At 43.6% G+C, this 10,007-nt stretch overlaps 1 protein-coding gene across 1 annotated transcript in view; it reads left to right on the top strand.

Annotated features, from left to right (window-relative positions):
* The window catches only part of CTDSPL (CTD small phosphatase like), a 109,398-nt gene extending 99,862 nt beyond the window's left edge, over positions 1 to 9,536 (top strand). The window contains exons 4-6 of the mRNA XM_055080007.1: positions 1,765 to 1,797; positions 8,961 to 9,062; positions 9,390 to 9,536. Of these exons, the coding sequence (XP_054935982.1) occupies positions 1,765 to 1,797; positions 8,961 to 9,062; positions 9,390 to 9,536 (282 nt within the window). The remainder of the gene's footprint in view (positions 1 to 1,764; positions 1,798 to 8,960; positions 9,063 to 9,389) is intronic.
* Positions 9,537 to 10,007: the final 471 nt, after the last annotated feature.

Here is a 10,007-nt window from a genome sequence, read left to right as displayed (position 1 = left end):
TTTGTTTTTCTCTTTCTGACTTACTTCACTCTGTATGACAGACTCTAGGTCCATCCACCTCACTACAAATAACTCAATTTCGTTTCTTTTTATGGCTGAGTAATATTCCATTGTATATATGTGCCACATCTTCTTTATCCATTCATCTGTTGATGGACACTTAGGTTGCTTCCATGTCCTAGCTATTGTAAATAGAGCTGCAATGAACATTGTGGTACATGACTCATTTTGAATTATGGTTTTCTCAGAGTATATGCCCAGTAGTGGGATTGCTGGGTTGTATGATAGTTCTAGCCATTTTATTGATGGTACTGGGGTTTCTACTGGCATCTAGTGGGTGGAGGCCAGGGATGCTGCTGAGGACCCTACAGTGCACGAGACTGCCCCCCACATCAAAGAGTCATCAGACTCCGAACATCAGTAGTGCGGGGTTGAGAGCCCTGCTCCATAGGGACCCAATGGGGCTTGTGAGCTTCTGGTTAAAATCTCCCCCACCAAGCTCCAGATGTTGGGAACAATATTATTTAAGAGCTTCTGAAATGAACGTCTCCACATAAGCTCTTGAAAACTGAGATTTGGTTTGACTGCACCACTGTTGGAGAACAGCACAGCTCTGCCTTGAATGATGGCAGAAAGCAGTTTAGAATCCTTAAGACAAGCCCCAAGTGTCCTGAGGAAGGAAAGAGCCATCAAGAGTATCTCAGGTTGAAACACCAGTTGCTGCCACACTGCACAGGTGATGACTAGGGGCTAGAGATAATCAAGAAGTTGCGAATTGGTTCTTAGAGGCAGAGCAGAGCTCAGAAAGGTACCAGCCACCTGCCACTGTTGACAATCAGGACTGACTCCTTCCTATGAGACCCCTGGCACCAGTGACCCCCCTCAGTAAAGGTGGGTGCACTTTCACAAATCCTTCGATGTGGGAGACCTACCGTGAAACAGTGCATCTCTTTGTCAGGGACCGTGATGCTGCGATTCATTGCCTCCCATCCCACCAGCTGAAAAAGAAGAAGAAACACAGAAACTGGAAATTCTCAATGGAGATAAACTTGTTCTTGTATTAGCTTTTCGTGAGGATGCTAAAATGAAGTGTTTCCATGAGCCAGGTTTGCAACGGCTGGCATTACAACTGAGGAATGGTTGAGGCCCTTCCTTGGGGCCTGAATTTTCTGAGCACTCCCTATGAATACAGGTTCTGTTCCCCTTAACAGGAAAGCTGTCCCTTGCCTGTGGCCTTGGAGGGAACTCCTTACACCTTGCCTGTCCCCGCTGCCCACTCCTCCCCTAGAAGAGGACCAGAAGTGGTTCCTCATAATCTGCTGAAACTGTCCTCCTTGCCCTGTGTATTGTATTGACTTAAAGCTTTAGTCTTTTAGGGGGAAAACTTACTTAAAAGAAGGAACAAGCCAGTTATTAGAGAGATTCATGGATCAAAGTAAAGTAGGGGTTTTCATTTTTACTTTTCATTTAAGGATTAAATTCCTGGGAGTAAAGGAGGCACTATTTAAATAAACAAGATCATTTATGAGCTTCGGGAACCTGGCCTCATTTCTCAGGGGAGGGGGTGTCTGGGAGGCAGAGTGGAGCCCAGTGCCCTAACTGTGGAATATCTTTGAGTTCCTCCTGTTCATCAAATCCCACCAAGGTACAGAGAACAGGCAATCATATGGCCGCTGTACTCAAGAGTGCTTTGAAGTTTCTTTTGAGAATATGATCTACTTCTCTTTGAACCTGACAGTGATTTTTTTTTTTCTTTCTCCTCAGGGTGACCAGAGGCAGATCATTCCCATACCAAGTGTATGTATATTTATCCAATTTTACTTAAACAGTTATAGAATCTTGTAGCTTTCGGCCTACTAATATAAAAGATTTTTTTAATGTTCTTGATTATATTGCGTTTTTATCATGTGGTATTATCAGCTCTGGTCCGTTGAAAAAAAATTTTAAAAAAAGTGAAGCTACATTTTAAACCGAGAGCAGGAAGTTCTGGACGAGTTTCCTTTCTTAGGAACAGCAAGGCAACCAGCATCTGTTAACCAAATTCTCACCTTTCTCTCTGCAAAGGGCCTCCACGTCTCTTAGTAAGCCGAGGCAGCGCTCCCCCACTCCATAGACTGCAAGAACATACTTTTGCCCCAACAGGGTTCTTTGCAACAGGTTCTGTCCCAGTGGGACTAGGTTCACCAGACCTCCATCCCAGGGGAGCAGACCATCCCTGATGGTTCAGCAGTGTCGGTAGCTTGGCCGTGGCTCTGATCAGAAAAATCTCCTCAATCGTATTCCTTGAACTTTCAGAATCACCCTACCATCACCACCATCCTGCCCTCTGCCCCCCAAATCCCACAGGCTGGCTGTACTGCAACTCTGCCCCAGCCAAGCACTCCCTTGGGCCACCAACTTCTGTTTTCAGTCCTGGAATTTGGAATACTAGCTGCACCCGTGTCTGCCCCAGCACAGTCCTGGACCGGCCACCCCTCAGACAGCTGCTCTCCCCACCGCTCCTTTTCTTCCTTCTTCTCTGCCAGCGGAGGCATGTGGCCTGAGGCCAGTCAGCAAGCAGGAAGCAGACCAATGACTGACTCCCAAAAGAAACTTGCAGTTGAGATGTCTGTATCAAACAGGATCTCTCAAACAGTCCTGTGTCCTTAGAGAAGGATTTAGGTTTTTAAAAGTTGTCCAGAAATTGGTTTTTTTTTTTTTTTTTTTGGCCACACTGCACATGGCTTGTGGGATCTTAGTTCCCTGACCAGGGATTGAACCCGGGCCCTCGATAGTGAAAGAGCGGAGTCCTGACCACTGGACCGCCAGGGAATTCCCAGAAATTGATATTTTAATCCATAAAGATTCTCTGATTCAGATTGTCCGATTCAAATCTAATCATCTATCTTTACTTGGACTTTTTCACATATTTTCTGGGAACATCCAAGAGACACAGCAATCTTACATTGAAAGAAATGATGGATTTCATTAGTACAGTTTGACTTCAAATTCGGCAATGCATGTCACCTATAAATTGCCAAAATATTTTTGTTAATTTCACTTATTTTCACAACTTTAACTCTCCATTGATTAACAAGTCGCAAGGGTTTGTGGAGTGATTCTCACTTTGCTAGTGTGCCTGGGCGTTGGGCTTTGTTGGGAACTGACTTTGATCAAAAAGATGGATCAGTCAGCACGACTTCTTATCCAGTGTTTGAGTAGGATACCCAATGGGATTGATACCAGAGGCCTCTTTGTACAAAGTAGTTTCGTATATTTTTCCTGCAAAGGTGTCTACATTCAACAGGTGGCATATCTCCCCCTACCTCTGAGACTCCAGTAGCACTGTTTTTTTTCCTCAAAGTTAATTCACAGCTACCTATAAAGTTAAATGCTGAATCAAAGCATTTGTCAGAGTAAACGCTCTACTGGGCACTCACAGTAGGGAAAAATGACCCTTTCTTCACAAATCTCTTTCTAGAGTCCCAGAATAAAATAGCCAAGAGGAAAAAGATGCTTTGTGTAATTCAGCCCAGTGTTAGGTCAGTAAACCGCAGACTGCTTCCTACATGTGAGACACTGGGTCAGGCCTTATGAATCTGAAATATCTTACAAGAAAGCAAAGCCTAGCTAAAGTAACTTGCATCTTTGAATAAGCACTTCCAGAAAAGCAGTTCCACCAATGGGTACCGTGTGATCTCCACTGCCTGCTTAGCATGCGGCACTAAACCCAAGTCCATCTGGAGAACAGCTCTGCCCCAGGATTCGAGCCTTGGGGTCCCCTGAAAAATCTGCACCTACCTGTCGAGACTGCAGCTCACATAAACAGTAGCCCTGCCTTTTCTGGACCACGGGGGACCTGGTTAGTGCTAGGAGCCCCTGAGAGCTTGGAGGGCTACCACACAGGACCGGAAATCCAGGCTTGTGCTGAGCCTCCAAACCAAGTCCCGACACCCGCTGAAAGCTTTTTCCAGGCACAGAAGACGAAAGGTGTCCCTAAGCCTGTGGGTGCCCAGAGGAGATCCGGCTGGAGTTCCCATCTCTTGCTGCTCACCTCATGAGCCCTCCATTTTTTATTCTCATGCTGCTGTTTATATGTGCAGCCTCCATCTTTTGATTTTTTTTTTTTTTCACTAAGCTCTTTTTTTTTTTTTGCGGTACGCGGGCCTCTCACTGTTGTGGCCTCTCCCGTTGCGGAGCACAGGCTCCGGACGCGCAGGCTCAGCGGCCATGACTCACAGGCCCAGCCGCTCCGCGGCATGTGGGATCTTCCCGGACCGGGGCACGAACCCGTGTGCCCTGCATCGGCAGGCGGACTCCCAACCACTGCGCCACCAGGGTAGCCCTAAGCTCATTTTTTCATTATTCACTTTTCATTATTCATATTTTTTCATTATTCAAACTCATGGTTTAAAAAAACACTGCAAGATTAAAATAGAAAAAAAAAAATCTCCTAACTTGATCCCACTCCCTAGAATAGCCTTCTAACATTTGTTGTATATCCTTGCAGAAATTTTCTAAATCAACACAGGCATGTTTAAACAAATGAGAGTGTTGCGAATTGCTTTTTGCTTTTATCAGGGTACCTTGAACATCTTTCCAGACATTAGTACATAGCGAGCTGCCTCATTGTTTTACATGTGGTTGATGGCGTTTACGTTGTGTCCACTTTTGTGCTATTGCAAATATTCTTGTGCTTGTGTGTTTGTTAACCTGAGTGATAGTATCTGGGTGATCAGTTCCTAGTTGTGGAAATGCTAGGTCAAAGGGTATACTTTATATTTCTGGTAGATTAAAGGCAATTTGCCCTCTGAAAACCTAATTTACATTCCCAGCAAGAGCCCATTCCCTTTTCAAAAATGGTAATTAGCAAATACTTTGATCTTTGCTAATCTGAAAGTAAAGATTTATTGCTTTGATTTGTATTTCTTCATGAATGAGTATGAACATCTTTTCACAAGTTTATTGTCCATGTGTATTTCTTCTTACCTATTCATTTCTTCTAGATTTTATACTATTATCTTTTTAAATTTCAAGGAAATTAACACTCTTCCCCAAATTTATGATATTTTTTTTGGCCTTGTTTCTAATCATTTGGCCACAAAGGAGTGTAATTTTATATAGGGAAATGTGTTCATCTTATCTTTTATGGCTCCTGAACTTTATGTCATGCTTAGAAAGCTCTCCCCACTCTATGACTATGACCCACTTGTCTCCTAGTATTTTAACAGTTTCATCATTACACTTAAATCTTTGATCCATCTGGATTATGTTGGTGTAGGGCGTGAAGTCGCAATCCAGCTTTATTTGCTTTTCCAGGTGGCAAGTCAGTTGTCTCGGCATCATTTATGGAGTAACCCATCTTTTGTACACTTATTAGAAATGACGTCTTTATCTGGACTTGATCTTAAACGTTTCACTTAGTAACATTTGTCTCCCAACTGGGAGCTGGGGTTTGGGGCCCTCTGTCCCTCTTTTCGGAAGCCTCATGTTCTGTCCAGTAAAAGTCAGGTGTTGAAGGGTAAGGAAAAATGCAGAGGGACAGGCTTGGAAACCGTGAAGTTTGGTGGTGACTCTGAAGGTGAACACTCAGATGCTTTGGCCCCAGTGAGGACCAGACCCCTACCGTTCCCACATGCTCGCTGGAATCACGTACGGCCCTGGTGCTTCCAGCTCGGGGTTGACAGTGCAAGCTGAGCCATAAAATTGCTGAAAGTGGAGAGGAGAAATTTGTTTTCTAACAGTTACGTTTCTATGCTGTCGGCCTAAGCCTTTTAGTAAACAGTAGTATACTTTTTTCCACCAAACCTTATGAAGATCATATAAGCAGAGCAATTCCTCTAGTTAGAGCTGGTGTCCAGTCTCCCCTCCTGCAGCAGCCCTGAGAGTTCTGCCCTGAGCTCGGGAGGCGCGAGGGGAGGCGGGGTGGGCAGTGTGCAGACTTGGAGCGTGAGAACTCAAGTGCACAGACAACCATCCAGCATACCAAGAAGAGGCACCACTTCTGTAAGATTTGCAAGGGTGTGTTATGGGGTGGATACCTTAGATTAACTATTCCTGGCTGCCCGTTCACAGCCAAGGACAGGAACTTTCACACCCACTCCCAGAAAGAGCAATGGCATGAAGGCCCTTCTCAAACCTCCCCCTCCCCCCATGCTTTCTTACTCCCACCCCACCCCCCTGGCAGTGCCCGCCTGTACTTGGGAGCAAGTCATTGTGTTTAGAAAAGGCTCTTTTTGATATAACTGGTGTTTCTCCTGTTCTTCAGCTTTATGATGACCTGAGAGAAAACTTGCATCAGGACATTTTTTAGTTAATGATTCAAGCATCACCTGAGCAGATCAACTGAAGTCACAAAACACTATCGCAATTATCTAGTGTCCTTGCATGTTCCAAGGACACAGCTGTCCAGAAGAATTCTTACCACTGGTCTGAGGAATTTGCATTAATCTAAAACCAAGCTCTCAGGGAAGCTGCATGCATTTAGGGACCGGGCTAAGGATTAATGGACCGCCCCCTGCAGCGTGTCGCCCCAGCCTGGCCTTGTTCCCTGCAGCAGAAATGCTAAATCAATAGCTTGCTTATTATGCCTGTCACCCCGCTCGCTCTTTTCTCTCTTAAAATAGTGCGGGGAGGCTTTTTCCTTACTGTTAACTCAGAGAATGCTTGTAAAGTGTGGGTTAAACCTGCGAAGAAAGTAATTTTCATTCTATGGTTTGGAAAATAACTGAGCCACTTTTGGCAGAGCTCTGACGTTTTCAGATATGCTAGGGATAGAAGTTCTAGATCCTTATTTTCCAGGCTAGCAATTACTTAAAGTTAAAATGCTGTTTTCGTCTATAAACGCGTAGAAAAAGGGCTAGACAGATACACACCAAACTAAAAAGGGGGGGCACCTGGGGAAAGGAATTGGGGGGGTGAGCATGGAAGAGGGAATACTTGTGTTTTATATGTCTATATTCTTTACAATGAGAATGTGTTTTATTACATAATTGTATAATAGAAAATTAAAACAAATTTTATTCTAGTCACAAGCATGCTTTCTGCTATGGCTCACACAACAGAAATAACCCCAATCCTCTCTATTATGTTCATTTATTGGGCTCATCACACCCTGCCTTTTTAAACCTCTTTTGAACTTCTTCTTGCAAGTTTATTTTAATGTTTTTAATAAAACCTGCCTGCTCGCTGGTTTGTAATGAAGGACATAGTCCTTTCCAGGATACTGGGTCCCACGCTCCAAGTCTAAGGCACATCTTTCCCAGTGCCACATTCTCAGGGATACTGCCTGGTGAATACTCATTAGAGCCAAGGGAGTTGGAAGGCCATAAGGGCTTTTTCTGCTGGATGATGTTGGAGAGGATGAAACACCCACGCTTACTATAGAGAGCCCCCCAGGAATTAGAAATGCTCATGTCTCCACACATTGCTTCATCCTACTCCGCCCCGACAGTCCCTCTAGCCAAGATGATCATAGCACTTGCAAATTTACCTACCCTGTTGACCGCCTGCTTTACATTCACTATTGAACCAGCTCAAGTCCAAAATTAACATGAATTCCCTGACTAATGTTCAACTGAAACCAAAAAAAAAAAAAAAAAAAAAGTGAGAGAGAAAGAAATAGCCATTTAAAAAGGAATACTTCTTGATTTCATTATTTTCTTGTTTTATTTGATAAGCTAAATTGTCTATTCTTCAGTGGTTAGGGACAGATATTTTCTTGTGTTTTGTTTTGCATTAAGTATGGAACAGAGCTTGACCTTCCTCCAGGACAGAAAATTAGCTAGTTAACATTGGATACTGAATATGCCACAAAGTAAACTGAAATAACTTCAAATCATTTCTAGAATGAGGCAAAGCCCAAGAAATAAATACTCTAAATCAAGAATGAGGTTGGCTGAAGATATCTAGCATTTTATTAACTCTTTATGACTTTTTTATTATAAAATGAAAGTCAGCTACTACAAAGACATATAAATGGATTTTCTGGTTAACACGCAGCCTGTGGATTAAAGTATAACTTCCAGGGACAGAGACTCCAAGGGATAAAAGTGCCACCTTCTCTCGATATTACACCACAGTGGGGCACGTACAACGCAGGGCACTGTACATGGACCAGTTTTATTTCTGTTTCCTATTATTGGAGGTCACTTTGGATTGCATTTTGCTGGTAGTTCTATAGTTTCTCTTAAAGTTTTTTGAAAGCTTCAGTCACTTAAAAAAAAATACTATGGTCCAATAAAGCTCTAAAATATGTTTATATACCACAGTGAATTTCAGATGAAATATGACCCTGGAACATAGGCTGCACAGTTAGAGTTGCTATTATAATTTAACATTCATTTTCATGTTGTCCTTTTTTTTTTTTTTTTTTTTTTGCGGTACGTGGGCCTCTCACTGTTGTGGCCTCTCCCGTTGCGGAGCACAGGCTCCGGGCGCGCAGGCTCAGCGGCCACGGCTCACGGGCCCAGCCTCTCTGCGGCATGTGGGATCTTCCCAGACTGGGGCACGAACCCGTGTCCCCTGCATCGGCAGGTGGACTCTCAACCACTGCGCCACCAGGGAAGCCCCGCATGTTGTCCATTTTAATAATAACAATAGCCACCATATATGTGCCAGGCAGAATGCTGGGTGTTTTACTGCAATTATAGCTGATAACAACCTTTCGTGGTGGTATTATTATCCCAACTCACAGCCAAAGAACAGACAGAGCTGATATTCAAACCCAAGTTTGTCTGGTTCCAAAGCCCAGGCCCTCATAATAGCCGTTTCAGGCAGTGGCACAGTATTTGCTTGGTAAAACTTCAACTGCAAACTGCTTATTCCTATTGTTTTTAATAAAATTCCATGATGTGCTTGACCAGGCATTTAAATGTTTGGTTTCATTTCTGACCTCATTGACATAGTGTAATACAATAATAAGGGATTTGGTTTGTCTTTTACATAAAGGTAATAATATTGATTTTTTTTTCCCCCTTTAGCCACCAGCTAAATATCTCCTTCCAGAGGTGACGGTGCTTGACTATGGAAAGAAATGTGTGGTCATTGATTTAGATGAAACATTGGTGCACAGTTCATTTAAGGTAAATCAATATAAAAAACAATCAGTGATCTTTGTGATTTGGTTACAGTTGTATTGGAAAAGGGAAAATTAAAAGGATGAAAGCTTGTGGTTGTTGGCATATGACCTCACTGCTCATGAAATCCCATTAACAGTTGCTTATTAACTCAGGTGAACATTAACTCAGGTAGCTGAATATTAACATGATTAGTTTGGGGCTGCCAGTATCCCTGAGACTTCATTCTTACGTATGTAATTTGAGTTTTCCAACACTCTGCCCCCTGCAGAAATACTTTTCAGGTGGCACAAGGCAATCAGTGCCCCAGGACACTGCTATGTGTTTGTCAAGGTAACCGGAGCGCTGTACGTGCTGCAAGTTGTATTGGGAGGGGCAGGGGAGGCACTATTGAAAACCGTCAAGCAACCGACTATCCGGAAATTTTCCCAGACCAAGTTTTGGAAGATGCCCAACTCTGAAGAAGACTTCCAGAGTTAACGGCATCTGAACACATTCAGCCATTTACCTTGACTGTTTTCATGACAAGAGGTTGCTGGAGTTTTTCCTAAGCTTCGCGGCTTAATGTGTATCCACCTGCCTGACCTCCCTCCTGACGGCTGCGGGGCTGCAGTGAGCTCAGCTTGCTCTCCATCTCCATCTCCCCGCCAGAACAGCCAAGATTACAAATTACCCGAGGGCCTCTATGCAGGAACAACTATGGCTACACTCTTGGGAAATGAGTTAATTAATCGTTTTTCCATTTTTTGAAATTGTTTAAAAGAAGCAAATGATAAAAAAAAAAAGTTTGGAAATAGGGGACTGGTGTGTTGGAGAGAAGAAGCAGGTGTGTAGGGTCCTTGTCCTGTTTTCCTTGGGTGTTTCTGGCGATGGAACTGCTCTACTATTGCTGGCCAGTTAGACCACATTCTTCTTTTTACCCCTAGCCCGTGACCCCGCTTACTTTGCTGA

The sequence above is a fragment of the Physeter macrocephalus genome, chromosome 18 (assembly GCF_002837175.3).
Source record: "Physeter macrocephalus isolate SW-GA chromosome 18, ASM283717v5, whole genome shotgun sequence".
Lineage (NCBI taxonomy): Eukaryota > Metazoa > Chordata > Mammalia > Artiodactyla > Physeteridae > Physeter > Physeter macrocephalus.
The sequence above is the reverse complement of the archived record's forward strand: the minus strand, read 5'-3'. Positions and strand labels throughout refer to the sequence as shown.